The following is a 22,137-nucleotide window of genomic DNA, read 5'->3' on the forward strand; positions in this document are numbered from 1 at the left end:
TGCAGGTGGTTGTAGGATTCGTACATGTAACACGAGAAGTGGCTAGGTATTAAATTGCGGCTGTGTGTTGGTTACATGATAAGGTGTTACTTATAAGTCCATCATGCCATCACCAGTCGTTCCATCCTCATTCTTTATTCTTCAAACATACAATCTTTCCAGCGTTTAGATTTCCTATTAAAAATTAATCTCATTTTCATTATGCGTTCCTCAACTGTCGCTTTCGCCGTTACCTTGGCCTTGGCCAACTCCGCATCAGTTCTAGCTGCTGGTGGTTCTGCAGCTACTATCACCTATGCTTCTCCTACCATTCTTCAAACCGGAGACAGCGAAAATATCAGCACTAGCTCGACCACTGCCAGTGTGGATGCTACCAGCACATCATTGTCTGCTCTGGTCCCAATAACCTCTGTTACCTCCGTTCTGGAAAGCAGTACTTTGTCAGCGTATGAATCCTCCTTCACCTCCTATTCCATAAACTTCATATCCTCCTACAAACCATCTGGATCAGTATACTCATCCGGTTCCGTTTCCAGTTCCATTATCTCCGGCAAGCCAGGCGTTTACTCAAACTCCACAACTATTTCTACTGCGACTGCCTCTGTCTCCAGCCTCGGCACATCTACCGCTACCGCCGTCACTGAAGTACCCGGAGCTACCAAAAGTTCCAGCAAGAGTGGAACTGCGGCAAGTGCAAGCGCGAGCCCCTCTACATCGAGCTCCGCTGCTGATGCTTTGTCGATGAATGGAGTATCTTGGGGTGCTGGAAGTCTTATGCTTGGTGGAATGGCTGCTGTCTTTGGTTTCTTCTAGTTGCATTGCAACATTTAATTGAGTTCACGATGAGATAATTGTATGATGGTTTATGTATGGGATCTTCGAATCAGTGCATGGAAACTGGAATGGGAGTTTAATAAGAGAGGTTATTGAATTTGAGCTTGGCATTTTGCATACCGGTACATCATATTTGGATTTAATATTCTGATCCTACCTGATGTTGAACGCATGCATGCTCTGAGATCATAGATACCAGGATGTATTAATATTAAATGAAAACTAAGCTGGCTTCTTGATTGAATTTATTCTTGCAGTGTGTACATTTCAATGTGAGTCTTTGATCATAATTGCTGCAGATTATCAATCGTCACTTGACCATTTGTATTGCATCTGAACTGGGATCAATACCATCATTGTTTTGATTTTATTCTTCAGGCCAAAGATACCTTCTCTTATAGAACTCACAGCACTTGTTTTATCATGTATCTCATTAGATCCCCGGAATCTCGTTCTTCTTGTCTATAATGTGTTCATATAAACTTACCCGTGAAGGAAATAAGCTGCACAAGTTGGGCCAGACACCAATTATTGCTGCATGAAGAGTATTTGAGGAAGCTAGATTATCAAAAGACTTACTTGATAAGTACTGGAAGAATTTATCAAAATTGCAATATAAGGTGGAAAGGAGGTTCCTCCGTAATCCTTCTCTGTAGAAGTCCTCATACTTAACTAAACTCATATGCAAATCCTAGAGCCGACGTCTCTATTATGTATGGCCAGCGAATCTTACACATACTTTCAAAGCTCAAAGCATGCTAGATGTTACGAAATTCAGGCGATGGACTATAGAATTTTCCCCCTCTTGTAGCACAAGTCAATGGGCCAATTGTACAGATAGGATTAGTTGATCTTGCTCGGAAATCAAGATCGGGGGTAATTATAAGATCTTATGGATGATGCTATAGTACAACGCAAGACATGTGTGGCATGGAACTTAGAGCAGCACTTTATTAACACCAAATGGTCATGATCTAAGTGCCTGAAGAGTCAAGGCGAATAGTTTTGTGTGATAATACATGCAATTGCTGGCTACCTTGTGCCACGAAATGTAGTTGTACTGCAAAAGGGTATGCCATACTTCGTCAGACATTTTAATAGTCATTTAGTGTATATTAGATATTACGTCTTTTGGGGCGTTTTCATGATGAAGATGCCTGTAAAACCGATTGCTAGTTTCCACAAAGCATAACAAGTTGAACAATTCAAGTCACTTTCAAGTTGAGTGACTCAACCTAAAGTTACATTTGTAGTCAGGGTTCTGTTATACCATCTTCAACTTCCCACTAAACAAGTCGCTATAAATTCTACCTAATTATCTTGAATTTGAAGATTCACTGCCCATTTTTGATTGTATTTTCAGACATATAAACGGTTTACTTTGTATTTGCTAGTCAAGAAAACTGATTTGTTATGGTAATAAAATTCCGTCTTGGATTTCATAGAGACAAGGCCGTACCATCACATACATCTTATGAAGAAATCAGTGATCAAAACCCTATCAGTCCCGTCCACTCAGCGTAATTAGACCAAATAGTCTCTGCGATCAAATCCCTTCGCCATTTACGCAGATATTCGTAATGCCGATAATCATCTAATCCAAACACATGAAAGTGATTCCAGCAATGGAACCATGGATGGAAATCATAAATGCATGATTTCAGATCTTCCTTCATGACTTTGAGAACTTCTTCATTCTAGCTGCCCCCTTTATTGCATGGATTTGGCAGTACAAATGGATAGATGCTCAATGTTTTATTTTGCTTCATGGATTCAAGATAATCGATGTATCTGGTCGCCAAATAAAATTCCTTCTTGCCAGCTGGCAGTTCATAGGACTGTTCATACACGGATTTAAGAAGAAAGTGATGGGGTATAAAAACTCCGCGGCGATACTGGGGGCCGATCCAAGTCTTGAGAAGCTTATGGAGAGGTTTATCTTGGGATCCTGAGCCCGCTCTCTCAGATAAGCCCACTAGCTTCGGGTTGACGTATTTGAAGTACTGGTACATGTCTTTACACGTAACTCCGAGACAGGCACGCATACAAGGCGTAAGCTCGCGCAGAATCGATGTAATTATCTCGGCGGGCATTTTATTGATGATGCAAGGTAGGTCCTGATCTCGAAGTGATGCGAAACCTAAAGGAACTGATTAGTACAATCAGAAAAAAGTATTTCAAAAAACTTACTAGCTATCTGAAGAGAAGAACTTTCTTTGAGATCGAAATCCATGTCAAGGACTTGAGTCTCATCGTTTTCGTCGGCTGGTTCAAATTGCAGATGTTCTGCTGCGTATTCGTCATAACCCCCAAAGTTGCTCATATTGACGATATAGGAAATGTCTCGACGTGATATATCAAGAACAATATTGTTGAAGATTTATAATCTGCAACCTTGCACCGCAACAACGACTTCAATGTGCCGCGAACTGACGCGCCAGTACCAGAATAATCTCTACCGTATATATGTCTTATACGAGTCTTCCCATTCACTCTCTAACAAATATAAAACAACTTTCGAAGTGAATGGGATGGCCATCCTGGGCGTACCGCACAGGGAGCTGAATGATCAAATTCATTCAATACTAGCGCAAACCGGAAACATGTTTTGCTACGCTACTAATATTCACATAATAGTACCGTAAAACTCTTCATTACGTAATATGTACTCTGTGTTGGGGAATTAAGATATCTCGCGTAGGTTAGAGGACAATCAACCACATTGCTGATAAGATTATATCTACAATAATAACCTCATATAGCATTATTCCATATATTAATATCTCAAATGTCAGGAATATAACCAAAATAATCTTAACTAGCATTTTTGATATTTCAATCTCAACTTTTTTTAATAATGTTATTATTCTAATCTCAATTTGATTTAAATAAAAAATTAATATTCTAATTTCAAATTGATTTAATATTCTGATTTTAAAAATTATATATCATTTTCATCTTAAAAACTATATATCATTTTGATTCTAAAAGTTATATTCTAATTATAATATAATATAAAGTATATTAAATAATTATAAACTATAAATCTACAAACTTAAGATCTCTTTTTTAATCTTTTAGATCTATAAATATCTTCCTTTTTTTTCTCTCTTTATATTTTCCTTTCTTATTTTTCTTATTTTTCTTAGTCTTCTTCTTCTTCTTTTTCTTTTTCTTCTTTTTCTTATCCTTGTTTATATTCTTAATCGAAATTAGAATATCAATATCCCTATAGATTTGAATCAAACTAACACTTTTCAAATTGAGACCAGAATAGTAATATTTTGAAAATCAAAACAACCTGAAATAGCATATACTAGATCCCAATTAGCACTTTTGACATTTGAGGTATCAATATATAAAATGATGCTATATGAGGTTATTACCGTTATATATATCACACGAAGAGTTCTAAAGATCCATCGAATTCCCAGAAATACAAACTAAGAATCATCAAATCTTGTACTACATGGGATTTCAGCTTTCAAGGTCCGAGAAAGACTGATGATAACCGAAACTGAAGGAAGCCAACAGGTTCTTTACCGACATCTAATTTTGAATTCCGACATCATGGAGTCACCTGAAAATTCAAACCAATTTAGCGGGGGTGAATTAATCTTCAAGTCTACTAGAGCTACAGACATTCACACTTTTGGTATCGAGTCCATTGTTGAACACCAAGATGGTGCAGCTAACTCTGGCTGTTGTGTGGATGACACCATCGAGACGAAGACTCGTCAAGTTACCATCAATGATCTTCCACACGATATTCTCATGAACACATTCGACGACCTTAATCCATGTATAATTGCTTGTTTAGGACTTACTTCTCGCCGCTTCTATACTTCTTGCAAGATATATCACCCGAAACCCTTCAACCTAGCTCTGTGTGTTGATCAAAAGTGTGCTCAAGATCTATCCGTAGCCTTATGCCATCCATTGGGCCGTTGTCAATTCTCCGACAAAGCGATTTCCAATCCAAGGTACAAGATAATTGGACGTTGGTTTGAAGATACGCCCCTTCAAATCATCCGTGCAGAGTGGTATCCTGGTCATGGAAAGTACTTGGCCGACTTGATCGAAAACTGGCAGGGACTCCATCATTATCGGAAGACTTGCTTAGATCGGGACGCACCCCTCCACATTCTTCCTTCCAAGATACCTTTCGGTCTCTGCTTACAATCCCAGTAATGAGAATTGCAAGGCAAAGTTGGCTCTTCTAGATAGATATAGAGATCATTTACTCCTCAAGGGACAGATACAATCACGCGCGGAGGAGCAGATGGGTATCCCACTGGAGTGACTATACCGTTGAGGAGAGCTGTGAAGATTGGCCCGACCAGGAAATGTTTGAAATATTTTCTGATCGGAGGGCAACCATAGGTTTGTAAAGATAGGAAGAGGGATTCGTGCCAGGAAAGGTTGACGATCACGCAAAGAGACTGCCTAAATTTAAGTATTTGCTAAAACTCAATTTAGCTTTGATCTAGAATAAATGCTTTATATGATCACTACTCATAAGAGAAAGATCTTGGTTCAGAAAAAGTGCATGATTATCCAGACAATGCCATTATCTATCTGCATAACGCCAATGTTAGAATTCGACAAGTTTCATTCTGAAAATGATATCAGAACTATTACAGTTCTGCACAAAGTTATCTTTATTTCCCGGCCAAATAAAAAAAACTACAAGAATGTAAATTGAACAACAATAAACGGTTCCCTCCTCTTTTTGCTTCCAATGAATCATATTTGAAGCATTCTCGTTGATGTTACACATCTCTATCTTCTCCAACACGCCCTTTCTATTCAGACCTAGCCCCGCAACGCAGCGAAGGCAGTAGCGACACTCTGATCTCTTGATCAAAAATGGCAAATCAGATGTTCAACTGTTGTGGTTTACAAACCCAGGAATCTTCATCACTAGTCTTCGGAAGAATGCATTCCCACTCTTCAGGCCCTGGATCCACTTTGTTCAAAGCCACAAGCACAGTGGTAGGATCCGGATTGGAATAGTAGAAAGTCACAAAGGTGTCTCTGAGAGCACCGTAAGAGGGAACACATATCCAACCAGATACTGTTGCAACATTTTTGTCTAGATGACCCCATGATTTAGTAAAGCAGTTACGAGGAGACATGAGGAAAGTTTTTCTTACCGATATTGTATATTTCATCACGCAGTGCATAAGCGCAGTCGATGTCGTCGTATATTGTGTGATTCTTTCTTTGGTCGGTATTTCCCCACTATTCGGCATGTAAGCTTCAAGGTATTTAAAGGTTGGTCGCGAAGATAGATCGATATGTTTGACGCAAATGTAAGATTGAGTAGGGGTACAAATATACGTATGTACTTACACCGGCGAGATTCAAGGTGAACTTTAGACTGCCACTGGGGTTTTCTTTGAACTGACAGCAATTTGTATAAGCCTCAGCACTAGTAGCAACAGCGGTGTTTGTTGGAAACCTGTCTGAAGGAGCAGCACGGGACACAAGCTCGTGAGCTTTGGTGGGCGTATTAATATTGTGACCTATGGCTGGTATAGCATGAGCCGATGTCATGGATACTGCCGTGAGCAAAAATGCCACTACAAGTTTGAATGAATTGATACTCATGGTGATCTTTGAAAGCGATTGCTGAAGGCACTTCTTGCGGAAAAATTGAGAGGCCTTTGAAATAACTCAAGAAATATCTTTTCCGATAATAATTCAGATGTTGAGTGGAACTACTGAGCCCTTTATTTGTTCCATGCATGGCTGTAGCCATATTACGATCCTCTTCCCCAGACTCGAGAAGGATTCTTCATTCTCGAATAGATTAACCTTAAAATCAGAAGTGTACTTCCAAGGCATTCACACTTGCAAATCTATAGCCAAAGGTCTTGGAGAGATTTCCAAAACCATTCTTTACACCTGCTGGTAATGAATTGATCCTTATTTTGCTTGGAAACTGATTCCTTCAAAGGCAACAGAGCGGTTACACTCCTGAAGCGGTGACGAGATCCGCCACAACCCCGTTCATTCAAGGCCCACATCGCTAATTTATAGACTGCTGTCAGGGGGCGCACGGTTGTGGGGTTAGGCTGCAGTGGCGCGTAACTTATTAATCTTGAGCATAAACAAGTCTTCAACACAATCCGGGGTTGGAAACTAATTGTGATATTGATATCATCAAGCAAAATGAGTGCTCAAGTCATTTGCTATCCGCTTCTGGGTCAGACCACAGTGATTGCTGAAAAAGAGGTAAGATCACATGATGTACTTCCCGTGTCAAAGGAAAATTGCTCAACTGATATATGCATAGGTTAACGTCACAGTTGCGCTGTTTCCGCATAACGATGAAGAAACCAACTGGGAAGTAGCATTATGGTATGGCTCGAAGGATATGAGCTGGAAACAGCTTGATCTCACCCGAAGTGATGATAATATACCAATAGTAAGGATATCTAATTGTCTACTCCTGTGACTTTGTATGTAACTGACAAAGAGCAAAGCTTGCTGCAAACCCTAAGAAATCAGTTTTGTTCTTCTCAAACACTATGAAACAGCAATCATTGAAAGAACAACAAATTTGTTATACTATCAAGTACAGAAGAACTGTTGATTCAACCTGGAAGTGGGTGAATGATGATCCCAATCCGGTCGGTGATGCAGAAATTATTTTCCAGAAATCATCAACTACTTTCCCGGTGTCTTCCATTGAGGAATATATCTCCAACTTGTCAGGTGATTTTCACGTCAAGTATCACGGACAGCATGAAGCATCTGATTCGCCTGTATGGACTTTGTCGTGTCCGATATCTGCTTCTGTCGCTTTGGCTACCAAGCTAAGCCTTCAAAGAATCACCATTGGATTCCCAAAGGATATAGTCCAATATTTTGCACTCGTCAAACGAATGAATTTTTGGCTAGTACCACGTCATGGAGGATCCAGATTCGACTTGGGCGAAGATGATTGTCAATTCTACACAGGAGATGCGGAACCGAAAGCGATTCTGGTATCCTTTCTAAGAAGTGATGGGATGAATTTCGTGATGCTTGCGTTGAGTATGGAAGGTGTTGTAATGACGCTCACATCTGATGAGAATGGGAGCATTACTTTTATAAGAAAGAACGAGAATGAAGAGACAAGAGATGGAATTGTGATTTGTGCCGTGGGCAAAACTGTAGAGGAGGGTATCACGGCTGCAATGGACCATGCGAAAATGGTTGTCCGGCAAGGCTTAAACACAGAGCCCATTACCGGCGGAAAACTCGAGGAAATTACAGATCCAAAAGACAAGAGAAATTTCCACGATGAGCTAGTATATTGTACATGGAATTCTCTCGGGCCCGCCTTAACATCCACTACTCTCTTTGCCGCACTTGATGATCTGGGCTCATCCTCAATCTACCCATCTACACTCATAATAGACGATGGGTGGCAATCCATAACGTCATTCGGCTCCGAAACCTTCCCAAACCAACATCGTTGGTCAAGATTCGAAGCTTCATTAACATCCTTCCCAGAAGGTCTTACCAATCTCGCACTACGGATTAGGAAATCTCATCCCTGGATCAAAAACATTGGAGTTTGGCACGGCATCTTTGGCTATTGGGGAGGTATTGATCCTGAGAGTGAGATTGGAAGGGAATATAGATTACGATGGGTAGAAATCAATAATTCGCGACGCAGTGGAATGTGGGTTATCGATGCTTGCGATGTGAAGAGATTCTATGATGATTTTTATTCGTACGTTTTGTTTCCAGCTACCGAGGGGGAAATATATCATTTTTCATCTTACTAAATTGCTAACGCCTCTACAGATTTCTGGTCAGCTGTGGTATAAACACAGTCAAGCTAGACACTCAAGGATTATTAGGTGATCTCAAAAGTGCCAAAGATAGAAGAGAATTAATACCAGCCTATCAAAACGCAATCCACGCATCACTACTTTCTCATTTCGAAGAAAGAGTAATATCATGCATGTCTCAATATCCTACTAATATTTTCTCCCCTCAAATATTACTCTCTTCATCTACCCATCCCGCCAATAAAATAGCCATGCGCAATTCCGATGATTTCTGGCCCAACGATCCTGCTACTCATGCTTGGTACATTTCCATCAATTAATTTCTCCTTAAATTTAAAGTCTCGACAAAATACTAAGTGAACACTGTAGGCACATCCACACCAACTCCCACACCTCCCACCTAACCACCCATCTCGAAAACGTCATCCCAGATTGGGATATGTTCCAAACCTCCTCCCAAACTCCCCACTACTCCTCCTACCACGCCGCCGCGCGCTCTCTCTCTGGCGGTCTCCTATCTATAACCGATACGCCCTCTCACCACGATTCCTCTATCATTTCCCGCCTTTCCTGCAACCCCTTCAAATCCCCATCCTCACCCTCATCTCCTCCCATCATCCTACGTACCAACCCCACAAAATCTACATCTGTATACCCTAGCTCGCACTCCCGTCGCATATTAAAACTGCACACTTCAACTATCAAAACGGATATAAAAGTCCTCGGGTTATTCAACACTTTTTCTTCCGGTTCCGTCACCGAGATGATCGGACTTGAGGAGTTTTTTCCTCTTTCCGATTCTTCTTTTTACAAAGAGAAGGACACCACTGGAGAGAATCGAGAAATCCAAGAAAAAGAGAAACAATACATCCTGCACAGTTCCTCAAACAATAATCTCTCTCCGCCCATTTCCCTACATTCACGCGGAACAAGCGGAGGTAAATGCTTAGTCACCTTACCCGAGTCTGGATGGGAAATCCTCACCGCGTGTCGTGTATATACTATTCCACTACCTCCCGCGCCATCTCTATCTCCATCTCCATCCCCCTTTTCCAATCCTGACGCCAATCTCAACTCCACCCCCAATATACCACAACAAACACGCACAAAACCCCATCCCCAACCCAACACCACTCCCACAATCAACCTCGTCATCCTCGGTCTCCTCAATAAATTCGTCGGCGCGGCTGCGATTCTCAAGAGTTCTTTTTCTATTTCTTCTTCCTCCTCTTCGCCTTCACCTTCACCATCAAATTCAACCTCAACCTCAAACCCAGCCCCAAACCCAAACCCAAACCCAACCTCACCCCCCTCCTCACCCCCCCTCCACCTCCTCAACATCCACATCCAACTAAAAGGTACCGGAATCCTAGCTCTATACATCTCCTCTCCCTCTTCCCCCACCCCACAAATCTCAACCCTCCACATTTCCCACCACAACATCTCACATCTCCTCGCGCACCATTCAAAAATCGAGTATTTACCTCTCACGCGCGGGTTTCTGGTTTCGATAGATTTACCTTCTATTGTGGACGGGGATTGGAGTTTTGATATGGGGAGGAAGAGGAGGAGTAAGGGTATGGATATGGGGATGGGAGGTAGGGGGAAAGTTATGAAAGATAAGGGGGAGTGCGGGGATTCGTTTGTCTATGATGGGGATGGGGATACTGAGGAAGAGGGGGTAGTGGTTGATATTGGGATTTTGGTGTAAAATACTACTACTGTGCTGTGGACTTTTGAATTTTGGGGGGTGAGGATTTATGGCTTTGTGGACTGAGTAGTCATATACCACTCTTACCAAGATCTAGAAGAGGAGGACAGATTGACGGGTGATTATTCAGTGTGAAATTTCAGGAGGTTTATCATAAAGTTTCATGTATCAAGATAGTGATATCTCCAGTTGTATAATACAATATTTGGTATTATCAAAACAATCATGATGAAGGATCCCAGGAATCTATGCATGATACTCCACAATCCTAAACCATTCTAGCAGCCATCAACTCATCAATCTAGTACGAAGATAGAATTTCCACGCCAGGATGCGATCCGCAATAATCACCTCACATCAACTTGTCCATCACTATGTACTCTCTCTCTCTTCCACTTACAAGATACTCTACCACGTTTCTTGTATATATCTCTTCAATCTCTCCAGATTCGCGATGAAATCCTCCGCTTTCTCCATACTCATTCCCGCATGAACTTGCAAGACGCTCAAAAAAGCACATCTCACACCCTTGGGCATACCACCCGAGCTACCACAAACATAAATCATTACTTTTTGACTCATGAGCAAATCTGCAATTTCATGTCCTTGTGCCTTAATCTCATCTTGTACGTAAACTTTCTGTTTCTGATCTCGTGAGAAAACCGCGCTTGCATATAGATGATCTTTGACTTGGGCCGATTCCCACTCATCAGCATAGAAATAATCTGCCTTGCGATTACGTCCACCGTATATAAGATGGGTTTTTCCGAATTGAACTCTGCCCTCCGGTGTATCTCTGATTTGTTTCAAGCGTTGTAAAATCAATGATCGTAAAGGTGCGATTCCCGTGCCTGCACCGACTAAGATAAGAGAAAGCTCTGGCACAAGCCGGGATACTTTATAGAAAGAAGGGTTCGCATTGTACTGGATCGTGAGATTTGTTCCCTTGGGAAGAGTGGCTAGATAACGGGAACAGAGACCGTTGCGAACCTTTTTAAGAACGGTGCGGTATTTGACAATGGCGACAAGAATTTGGAATTTATAATCTTTTAATGGTCTAGGATCATCGTAATCTCCGTAATTATTCGATTCTTTAGTTTTTCGGGAAACTTTATCTGAAAGTATGACGGATCTGTGGAAGTCACCGCCTGAACAGATACTGAATTCGCGACCTCGGATCATAGGAAAAATGGTAATGGCATGTTTCCAAGGAAGCTTGACGCTTGGAAAATCCTGAAGACATTCGAGCATACTGCGACGAGGACGAGTGGTATAATCGTAAAGTTCATCAGTATAGAGAGGATCCCGAAACTCAAGGAGGCGTTCTTTGTGTGTCGGATCATTTGTGTAACCGGCCATAAGCTCGAAGAAACGACGTTTGGGGATGGCTTGAAAATCAAGATTATGAATCAATAACTCTCTGAGCGTTTGTTCGTCTCCAATTTTCTTGAGACCATCTGGGGGCATTATCAAATTTTTCGCGCCGAACCAATCTGGTAATTTTGGTTTAAAGTGTAACTTCAGATCCGCGACATCGTTCCACCCCATCAAATCAATGAGGGTCTGCACATCTTCAGGAAAGTTTTTGGGGAAAATTGATATGGTGTCCCCAGGATCCAACATGATATCTCTGCCTCTTAAGTTGAACGTGATCTCGCGAACATCCTGCCAGTGGTCTGGAGGAGTGACGCGCTTATTGGCTTCCATAGTGACATGAAATGGTGAACGATTCTTTTTAATTCCTTTTAGAAGTGCTGGTGGAGGTAATACATTGTCCTCTTCTGGTTGCTCTTTATGAAAATCGGTCAAGCGATTTGATGGAGGAGGTGGTGCGTCAAAACCATTATCAAATCTAATCCCAGATTCTAGGCCATATTTGTCTGGCATCGTCGCTGTGTTTGGGACGGATGATTGGTGAGCTTGAGTATCAGTTTCTCCAAGAGTATCTAGATCAGTAGAATTGTTAGGTAAGTTAGAAGCATCCAAATCTTTGGCAAGAGCAATCTTGCTATTTAATGAATCTAATTCTGTTTGACCATTGTCATATATGTTTTCAAACGATGAACTTGATTTCTCGATGGCTGTGGAAGATTCATTTGCCAATTCTAGCCAGCATTTTGGGGGTAGAAGGACATCATCAGGAATTGGGTCTAAGCCATCTGGCAATGGAAATGATTCGAGGAGTTTCTTCCTAAGATCAATATGCCAAGAGAGGAAAGTTCCATCAACTCTATTTATGTCAGTAAGTCAGGCAGGTGCAAAACTGGAGGGAAAGACATAGAGCATCTTCTACTATGGACTATATAGGCAAATATATTCCAAATTAAAAAGAAGAAGGTTTTCCCAGATAAGTAGAATTTCACTTACCCTTCATCGTGTTGCTCATCTGCTTCACCTCTAGGATATATCTCATTCCCACCCAGCTGTTCCAATCTTTTATGTAATTTACGAGATGCAAAATTGAATCTGGAAAGGTATTAGTGTTGTTTTATTTGGCAAGCGTCCTTCTTCCTCCCCTTCATTCTACCTTACTTCCTTCCCAGTTTTTACCTACTTTGCATAAGAACTATCACCAAGACCGAAAGTGGTGAAGTTCACGTGACTCAAACAATTGGGAGGCAAACGCTTTCTCAAAAGACTATTCCAGAATTTCCTCGCATTCTTTGGAAATTCTCCTTGCCCTGTTGTTGACAATGTGAATATAACAAAAGTGTACTTTGATAATTCTCTCTGTTTTGATACATGCAAATAAGTATATATTGGTTAGATTTAGGGAAGAAATTGCGTACAATATCAACCTCATCCATTTCACACACCCTTGTCATGAAATGAAGTCTCTCTGCAATGCGTCCTAATTCTTCGGCCACATCTTGGGAGTTTCCAGTTTCCGTTCCATAAAGGATGAGCGCACTCCTATCATGCGGTTGGCCATTGAGGATATCAGACATTTGGTAACATTAATTGATTGATGATTGTTTGTGGCAATGGTAAGTATTGGTCAATGACTCGATTCGATATAAAATTCAAAGGTTAATCAACCAGTCGATAAGAAAAATAATTTTTGGTCACCATTATCCAAGAAGGACTGCATGTAAGTCACGAGATATTGGTCAGTGGGCTGTTGGCTGTTTGAATTAGCATCTCATTCACCAATACTCATGGTGTGAACAATTAACAATAACAAAAGAGCTAGGTAAGACTTCAAGGTTAATCCATCATGTATTATGTATTCTTTGGTTTGTGGTTGTATGTGTATCAGGTGATTGTCAGACGACCTGCCCTGCCGTGCAGGCTTCGAGAAGGAAACAAAGTCTTTGCATTGTGATTGTAAGGCAAATGACTGAAATCAACGGTCAATGGCTTCATGCACACCGAACAAGACAAGACAAAGAACGGTTACCAACAGAAAGCTATAGAAGAAAAGCGTTGTTTTCAACTAAGCAAGCTGCAATGCAGGCATACTTATGATTATGAGTACACAATGACAACACCACATACAAAGTGTGGGAACATGGAAATCGAGTGTTGGGAAGATGGGGAGGAAAGATTTGGGTACTGTATAACGAGTCAATGGATTGAGATATATAGATAATTTATAGGTAATACTATATAAGATCAATAGCATGATAATAAGAGACACTTTCTTCACAAGAATTTCTAAAAATTGATTGGGGTATTCATCGTATATTTTGATTATGGATATCCTAGGCACTGGCGATGTGTCTTGATAGAGATATTGATACATATACTCCGTGGTAATGAATCGATCTACATACCTTATTATTGTTACTCGAGTAATTAACTTAAGTGGTTCTAGAACCTATTTTGATGTCATCAGAAGAAGAATGACATATTGGGGTATGAATCATCTATCAAATCTATCAAAGAGTGCCCTAATGATTTCTTGACATTTGCTTGAGATCAGTATCCTCTGTACAGTATTATCATGGTTAATTGATATATATATATATCTGTCCAGTATTCACATCACATGATAAGATATCAAGCATTCAGTAACAGCATTCAGCAATGGGAAATTCTATTGATCCCATCCATACATAATAATAAGTAGGTACCAGGTAGGCAAGGACTGGGTACGCCTTTCCCCAATAATGCTCTTGACCACACATAGGCCAATCGCCAAGTCATTAATCCTTCCCCTTTTATGATATGACTCCTTACCTTGTTCGCCATTTCCCCATGTTATGTGGCATTCGAGAACAACATCGAATCTCACACCGTACGATGGCCTCTTCTCGACTTGATGAAGGAAGAGATAGGAATTGTATATTTACTTGCCATGGGTTTGTGTCTTAGTTATTGAATACCGACCTAGGTACATGTAAAAACAAGACTCACTCGTTTTACGCCGTAATCCTCCTCACCTAGTCAGGTATCTCTTATCTCGCTATATTCCCATGGTTATTATATATCTCAACCACCCTTCATTGAATCCCCCCCACGATGAGTAGAATGTAAAATATGAAATATAGGATATAAAATATATGTATATATTATGTGTATATCCTATCCTCGTCATCGCAAATAGAATAAACCCATTCATTCTCTTGACCTCCTATCTCACCATTTCCCCATGTTCATTCAATATCAAATCTCCTTCTCACCGTACCACCCGTGCCACCTGCCACCTTATCAATGATTCTTCCCTTTCCTGGCCAATTAATAACGACCTTCGTCCTTCTCACAGTGGATTGGTGCTTTGCGTCGAACCTTCTGTCTAATCTCAAAATTCTCTAATCGAATTGAATCCCCATTCCCAGCCCTGTTCAGCCACTGGCTTTAATCCAATTACGGTAAGTGCCACTCGCTAAGATGCGGCTGCCCCAGCGATTCCATTGGAATTTGATATATTCTGCCCACTGCGCAATCCCGACTTCTTCTCCCTTTCCTTTTGAACACCTCAACTTCAAGAATTCCATCAAGTGTCAATCACAACAAATCCTCAACCAACTTCCCCAAAACCAGACCACTAGGGCACCTAGCTACCCTTTTCCAACTCCCCCAAATTTGTTCAGAGAGTATTAAAACACATTCCCAGCAAACGTCGATCAATTTTCAATTCAATTCAAGCTTCTACTCAGTCTTAACTACCACATACCATCAAATCAATTATCATCATGTCTAGCATCGTGGAGAAAGTTTCTGACGCCGTCACCGACGTTACTGCCGCTCTTGGCAACACATCCATCTCTGACAAGCCCGCCGAGACCACCACTGGTGAGAAGGCTGCCAACACCACTACCGACAAGGAAGCTGTTTTGGCCAGTGCTGCAGAGGGAAGAAGACTTTACATCGGTAACCTCGCATATGCGACCACCGAGGGGGAGTTGCAAGCCTTTTTCAAGGGATACTTAATGTAAGTATTGCCTTCATATTCACTTTCACACTCCATCTTCAAGATCGCCTTCATTTTCTATCAAAATTCGCATGCCACCTGAAATCAGCAGATTTTGGGAAGTTGCGAGTACATCTGCACCTTCCGAATATATTTAATCTGTACGATTTTTCTTACACAAGCTAATACCTTTATACAGTGAATCCACCTCTATCCCAAAGAACCCACGTACCGAGCGTCCAGTCGGATATGCTTTCGTCGACCTTTCTACCCCAACCGAGGCCGAGCGTGCTATCTCTGAGCTCTCTGGAAAGGAGATCTTAGATCGCAAGGTCTCTGTTCAACTTGCTCGCAAGCCAGAGACAAACGACAAGACTGAGACTGCTGCAAGCGGAGGAGAGGGTCAATCTGGCGGTGAAGGTGGACGCCGCAGACAATCTGGTCGTGGACGCGGACGTGCCCGTGGACGTGGAGGACGCCGCAACAACGCTGTAAGTCTTTTTTGAGACATACATTTCCAGAATAACTCTTTACTAATATGACTACAGTCCCGTACTGAGGAGGGCGCTACCGAGGCACCTGCTCCCACTGAGGTTCTTCCTTTGACCGAAACTACCAACCAAGCCACTACTGAGTCCAAGGAGGCTAAGCCACAAACCACTCGCCCACCCCGTGAGCGTCGCGAGCGTGGTCCACCAGCTGATGGAATTCCATCCAAGAACAAGGTCATGGTTGCCAACCTTCCATATGATCTCCACGAGGACAAGGTATGTTCAATTTCAGCCTCTCTCGAATGAAATGATTTGCTAACAAAACTGTAGCTCAAGGAACTCTTTGCCGTCTATGAGCCAACTTCTGCCAAGATCGCCCTTCGCCCAATCCCCCGTTTCATGGTTAAGAAGCTCCAAGCCCGAGGTGAACCCCGCAAGGGTCGTGGCTTTGGATTCGTTACTCTCTCTAGCGAGGAACAACAACAGAAGGCCGTTGCGGAGATGAACGGAAAGGAAATCGAAGGACGTGAGATCGCTGTCAAGGTCGCTATCGACAGCCCAGACAAGACCGATGATGATGTCAACGCTGGCTCTGCTGATGCCAGCGCCGAGACTGCCGCTGCCCCACCAGCCGGTGCCGAAACCGTTTCTGCTTAAGTAGGAAAAGTTGAATGATGTGAATGAGAGGGGAGTCCCGCAGACCTGCAGACGATGGACCAATGCATTGCTATGCGTTGCTTTTGGACCATTGTCGGCGCGTTGTGGAAGCTCTTAAGAGAAAAGGATGAGTTTGCTCCTTTGATTTACTCAATGGATCAATCATCTTTTTGACGATTTTCTTTTAGGTGGACATATGAATACAAACTCGGTGGATTTGTTAATGGCGTCTAAATAGATCTATGGGCTTCTACGCTCTTTCTTTCCGACAGACTTAACTTTTTTCATTTCCGAGTATGGGTTCATAGTTCTTCATGACTCTTTTCCAAAAACTATGTCTTATTACAATTTTGCTGGCATTCTGTGGGTGTACACTAGATTTTTTTCTGACGTGCTTCCATATGGGATGGGTGGGCATGGAAAAATTATTGATTAATGATTGATGACAACCCTATCATTATCAGATCAATGATAATAAAGTGAACGATTTTACCAGCAGAATGATAACTTTCCAAAGTGACATCAAAATTGATGAAGTGACCCACTGTGCTTCCAGCCAAACCTTTGATAACAAAATGTCTCTCAATTTATGAACAAAACCTGCTTCCCCAGTTGAATCGTTGAGTATCGACCCTTAATAAATCGGTTGCCCCTTTTTTCTCAAAACCCAACTCCAATCCTTACCATGACGATACATAGGTAGGCATTTAACCTTGGATAATGATTGGTCTAGATCTCACTTAGCGTGATTTGACCTCCATTGCGCGAACACTCCCAAATTTAGAACTTCCATTCCCCTTTGTAAAGCCCCACCACATTGAGACTACAGGCGATCTACATTCGACGATAAAAATCTATAACCATTCATACTCGTACATATCAATCAATAATTTAATTCCGCTCACTGGATTCTCACCACTCGCGCAAGACAATCCATATCTGAACATACGTCACTGAGCAATTGAGACTTGGAGCGCAAAGAAGCCTGAGCAGGCAGCTTAATCGACAACGGGACTTGAAGAGATTAGAGGGACACGAAACACACAGTCAGCAATTAATTAAACGCCAATAGCAAAAATGACTTCAAAGGCTATGTGGGAGGTTGATCCGGAGACAAGGTCAAAGGTAATCTCCCCTCCATGGGGCGCCCATCCATGAGCGCAGACATCCACTGCCTCGTTTCTAACAAAACTCATACTAAACATATCTTGAACTCAGCTCCTTGATATTTCCAAAACCAATGGCAACGACCGATGTATCGACTGTGGTGCACCATCTCCTCAATGGGCTTCCCCAAAATTCGGTGTTTTTATCTGTCTGTCTTGCGCTGGAGTTCACCGCGGATTGGGAGTCCACATCAGTTTTGTAAGAAGTATCACAATGGATGCTTTCAAGGCGCAAGAAATTGAGCGAATGAGAGAAGGAGGAAATAAGACTTGGAGGGAATTCTTCGATCAGGATGATAGAAACGTCATGAGTGGTATCACGTAAGTGGACTCTATATTTTGCGACACAATTATTGCGGTGGGCGTTGGGCGGTGGGCAGTAGCACTTAACTAACACATTCACAGTTGGGATGATGCAACTATTGCTGAGCGATATTCTGGCGAAGTTGGGGAGGAATACAAGGAACGGCTCACTGCCAAAGTCGAGAAACGCGAATACGTCCCCGTACCAAAAGCCCCTGCTTCAAAATCTGCAACTGCTGCCACATCTTTCTCCAACCATAGTTCTATCAACTCTCGATCACAAACTCCTCTTGGGACAAGAAACGCTAGTCCTTCTAATGGCAAAGTGAAGGTGGACGATAGATATTTTGCTGGACTTGGAGCTGCGAATGCGAACCGATCTGAGGATTTACCACCTTCACAAGGAGGTAAATATGCAGGATTTGGAAGTCAACCCATTGAGAGAGAAGATAATAATGCAAAATTACCCGGCTTGGAGGATTTACAAAGAGATCCGGTGGCGGCACTTACGAAGGGCTTTGGGTGGTTCACAACCACTGTGGGAAAGACGGCAAAGACTGTTAATGAAGGATATATACAACCTACTGCTGCGAAGGTAACCTCATCTCCCTGACATCACATATCGACAGTGGCATTTTCATGTCCGCATAATGAACGTCAACTGACAACTTTCTTCTCAGATTGCCGAATCCGATGTAGCCAAACAAGCACAGCTTACCGCCGCTCAAGTTGCCCGAAATGCGCAAACTGGAGCCAAAAGCGCCGCAGATGGATTCAATCGTTTTGTCGAAGGTAGTGGAGGTGGTCCCTCTAGAAATGTACCTATCGATGAGAGCAAAAAGGATTTCTGGGATAGTTTCGCTGATGCTGGGACCAAGAGACAACATGCACCAAGTGCATCAATTGGAACTGCGGCCGTCAAGAGGAATGGTGGAGGTGGAAATGGAAGTAGCGTTGGGGCAAAGAAAGATGATGATTGGGAAAAGTGGTAGGCAGATAGGGACATGAAAGAGAACATGATTGAAGAGACAATAGGGATATGTGGATAAAGAATAACGGTTGGGTGAATGGATATACATATAGAGCATATGGTCGAAAGAGTTGTTTTAGCGAGGCATGCAAGAAAGAATGTAAGATTTCACGTTTTAATGGTATTTAGTTATGTCTCGTTCAGCAATAGACTGAAATGTAGTAATGTATATTAGTTTTTTATTATAAGAGTTCGTTGTTGCAATCGTAGTTGAGCTTTCAAGGTTATATTGGAATTGGGAATTAGACAAGTGTCCTTTGTTTATGATTCAAGAAGGTTGATGTATGTGTTGCGGATTTCTGGGCCAGTGATTTCTCATTTGAATGCGTGGATATGTCAATAGCCTGCTGTTGTCTCACGTTATCGCGACATCGTTCGTATCGTCTCCTCAGTTCCAAGCAGCATTATTTGTTTGATATTACAAGAACAGTGCCATTATTTTCAGTATACTTGCCGTCAGTACTGTACACCTTCACCCATTTTTCATTTGACGGCTCTCATAATTTGAAGCCTACAATCGAAGAACATGTAGGTCAACAAGTACCTCTACCTTTAGATCATCAAATGGTATATCTCCTTCTAAGTCATAAGTGTGGTCAACTGGACAGCTTTCGATGACCGTGGCTCAATTTAAATATTGTGGTTTTGATTCTGAAACATCAACCAACAATCTCCATAATTCAATCTTTCGTTACCATAGCCAGATTCCAGCCCGGCCAGACAACCTGAAAAGTTTATCGAGGCGCTTGCGCTTATTTTCTTCATACAACATTTCTTCTAGATGAAGAGCCCTCAGTTCATGTGACCGCGGCTAGTATCGATGTCGAGGGATTGTCGACCGCTTCCAACAGACCGGAATCCTATCGCGCGCGTAGATTATTGCACCGCCACTATTCTTATCCTTGATAAGTCTTTATATTCCCGTTGAACCGTGGATTAATAATTAACCTTAAGCCGCATTTGATATAAAAATAGCATCAAGTGAGATTTGAACGATATTTAGAGTTTCCTTTTTTCGTTGCCGAGATACCCTGCATACTGTCAAAAATTCTCCGAACGGATACTCACTCGTAATCATGTCACTTGACCACCACTCCAAATTCGTGAATTCAGAAGAGGAGCCTCTCTTCCCACAATTCGGCAATCTCCCCCCCGAGCTGCGTCTCCATATCTGGAAATATGCACTTCCTCGCGGTCGAACACTCAAGGTAAAAATCGACGCCTACGACGATACGCGAGCGTCCCTGCTGGGAAACTTCTCGGCTATTCCCTCCATCTGTCACGTCAATTCCGAATCTCGATTCTTAGCCCTCAGTATCCTTCGCAATGGTCTCGGTCCCAATACCGAAGAATCGGATTTCTACTGGAACCCCAATATCGATACTATCTACTTCCCCCCCTCCGCATCCTGGACCAACGGCACGATGGAAAAATATCTCTTCAAAGAAAAAATTCCCGCTTCGTATCGCAATCATGGGATTACGCCTGTAGTGCAACATATCGCTTTTCCCCTTAACATCTGGCTCGCGCAAGGTCTCTATCTCGAGCCCCCCAAAGATCGCTGGCTCCTCGATTGGCTGTACAGATTCCCCGCCCTGCAATCCGTCACTCTTCTCATCGAACCCTTTGATCAATGGCTCGGACTCCCTAATACTTCCATCGTCTACCACGAACCGCTCGATGTACCCGTGTCGCAGCTGCTCAATCATAAACCCTCGGAGATGAAAGAGATGCTGGAGAAATCACTTCAAGAATATCGTGTAGCGAATGATGAGACTTGGGAACCACCCCTGGTGGAGATACTGGTGTTGGGGATGAAGAAGTTTAGAGGGGAGAAGAGATGTATTGGGAGGAGAACGAATTTGGATAGGGATGATGTCACAGGGATTTATGAATTGAGAGTTTCGAGGGGGGAGAAGACGGCGAGGAGGTTAGTTAATAGGTGGCCGGCGGAGATTCAGGCGGTGGAGCAGTGGAGCTTGATGGAGCAGGAGGGGGAGGAGGATTTTTAGAATTGAGGGGGTTTGGGGAGATTAGAGGAACTTGTTTGTGGAAGAAAATAAAATAGTCTTTCTGATAATTATCAAACACAATTTTTGAATATCGATTTGGTTTTAGCACTTGAATTCCACTTTGTATTGGGAGACTCTTGAGTCCTTGTTTTGGAAATAGATATATGTTAGATGGTATTTCATGAGGCTCAAGTGAGTTCTAGGTGATCAATTAGTAAATTCGAAAAAATTGACATCTTGAGTTTTTGAGGAATCAGGATATACTTGTATGAACACGATTATGAGGTTTGATAGAGAATGGGAGATAGTGAGCCCTGAGAATGAAATTGTTGGAGTGGGGAGAAATCTGATATCTTCTAGACTATTATTCTGATGATGAATAGTTTGGGCGGTGGATAATGAATGTTGAATGTTAAATTTTGATAAATGAGTGGATTGATTTGTTACCTTGATATTTAGTACGCTTATTAGCTCGGTAGGTTATCTAGTATTAGAGGTGAGATGTCTTTCAAGGGTTTCCGAACTTTGAAGAGAATCTTGTACCTTGAAATTGCTTAGTACATAATTTTCTCAGGAAATAAAAGGGCGACAGTGCTTTAAAGCCCCTGCTCTGGACTTCGATACAAAGTTATCAAAGGAAGGCGTCTGGTGGGAATCTCTTGCTTGAAAAGATTATGCGATTATATGATGTTTGGAGAACAGTGAGGCTTTTTTGGAAACAAAAAGTTGTACGGGACAGAAAATGAAATCTAGATGAACTTCCGCACGATAATTTCTCTAAAGTTGG

General features: G+C 42.0%; 9 protein-coding genes across 9 annotated transcripts; 6 read left to right on the forward strand and 3 right to left on the reverse strand.

Annotated features, from left to right (window-relative positions):
* Positions 1–201: 201 nt before the first annotated feature.
* On the forward strand, positions 202–813 carry EAF01_011159 (uncharacterized protein; the record flags this gene model as incomplete). Its single annotated transcript, XM_038919416.1, has 1 exon — positions 202–813. The coding sequence occupies one exon, from the start codon at positions 202–204 to the stop codon at positions 811–813; it is 612 nt and encodes a 203-aa protein (XP_038765287.1).
* A 1,718-nt stretch (positions 814–2,531) lies between these two features.
* EAF01_011160 (uncharacterized protein) lies at positions 2,532–3,157 on the reverse strand (the record flags this gene model as incomplete). Its single annotated transcript, XM_038919417.1, has 2 exons — positions 2,532–2,974; positions 3,025–3,157. 2 exons carry the CDS (start codon positions 3,155–3,157, stop codon positions 2,532–2,534), a joined length of 576 nt encoding a protein of 191 aa, XP_038765288.1.
* Positions 3,158–4,404: 1,247 nt separating this feature from the next.
* Positions 4,405–5,025, forward strand: EAF01_011161 (uncharacterized protein; the record flags this gene model as incomplete). The annotated part of the gene is made up of 1 exon (XM_038919418.1): positions 4,405–5,025. One exon carries the CDS (start codon positions 4,405–4,407, stop codon positions 5,023–5,025), a length of 621 nt encoding a protein of 206 aa, XP_038765289.1.
* A 686-nt stretch (positions 5,026–5,711) lies between these two features.
* On the reverse strand, positions 5,712–6,447 carry EAF01_011162 (uncharacterized protein; the record flags this gene model as incomplete). The annotated part of the gene is made up of 3 exons (XM_038919419.1): positions 5,712–5,929; positions 5,991–6,078; positions 6,190–6,447. 3 exons carry the CDS (start codon positions 6,445–6,447, stop codon positions 5,712–5,714), a joined length of 564 nt encoding a protein of 187 aa, XP_038765290.1.
* A 564-nt stretch (positions 6,448–7,011) lies between these two features.
* On the forward strand, positions 7,012–10,335 carry EAF01_011163 (uncharacterized protein; the record flags this gene model as incomplete). Its single annotated transcript, XM_038919420.1, has 5 exons — positions 7,012–7,074; positions 7,136–7,267; positions 7,326–8,563; positions 8,638–8,925; positions 8,994–10,335. The coding sequence occupies 5 exons, from the start codon at positions 7,012–7,014 to the stop codon at positions 10,333–10,335; spliced, it is 3,063 nt and encodes a 1,020-aa protein (XP_038765291.1).
* Positions 10,336–10,743: 408 nt separating this feature from the next.
* EAF01_011164 (uncharacterized protein) lies at positions 10,744–13,283 on the reverse strand (the record flags this gene model as incomplete). Its single annotated transcript, XM_038919421.1, has 4 exons — positions 10,744–12,565; positions 12,703–12,801; positions 12,890–13,065; positions 13,125–13,283. 4 exons carry the CDS (start codon positions 13,281–13,283, stop codon positions 10,744–10,746), a joined length of 2,256 nt encoding a protein of 751 aa, XP_038765292.1.
* A 1,860-nt stretch (positions 13,284–15,143) lies between these two features.
* Positions 15,144–17,339, forward strand: EAF01_011165 (uncharacterized protein). The gene is made up of 4 exons (XM_038919422.1): positions 15,144–15,712; positions 15,891–16,182; positions 16,240–16,458; positions 16,513–17,339. The coding sequence occupies exons 1-4, from the start codon at positions 15,474–15,476 to the stop codon at positions 16,837–16,839; spliced, it is 1,077 nt and encodes a 358-aa protein (XP_038765293.1). The 5' UTR covers positions 15,144–15,473; the 3' UTR covers positions 16,840–17,339.
* A 577-nt stretch (positions 17,340–17,916) lies between these two features.
* On the forward strand, positions 17,917–19,300 carry EAF01_011166 (uncharacterized protein; the record flags this gene model as incomplete). The annotated part of the gene is made up of 4 exons (XM_038919423.1): positions 17,917–17,964; positions 18,058–18,326; positions 18,411–18,903; positions 18,989–19,300. 4 exons carry the CDS (start codon positions 17,917–17,919, stop codon positions 19,298–19,300), a joined length of 1,122 nt encoding a protein of 373 aa, XP_038765294.1.
* A 1,114-nt stretch (positions 19,301–20,414) lies between these two features.
* EAF01_011167 (uncharacterized protein) lies at positions 20,415–21,350 on the forward strand (the record flags this gene model as incomplete). Its single annotated transcript, XM_038919424.1, has 1 exon — positions 20,415–21,350. One exon carries the CDS (start codon positions 20,415–20,417, stop codon positions 21,348–21,350), a length of 936 nt encoding a protein of 311 aa, XP_038765295.1.
* Between the last annotated feature and the right edge of the window lie 787 nt (positions 21,351–22,137).

Source organism: Botrytis porri (assembly GCF_014898465.1).
Source record: "Botrytis porri strain MUCL 3234 chromosome Unknown BPOR_019, whole genome shotgun sequence".
NCBI classification, from domain to species: Eukaryota; Fungi; Ascomycota; class Leotiomycetes; order Helotiales; family Sclerotiniaceae; genus Botrytis; species Botrytis porri.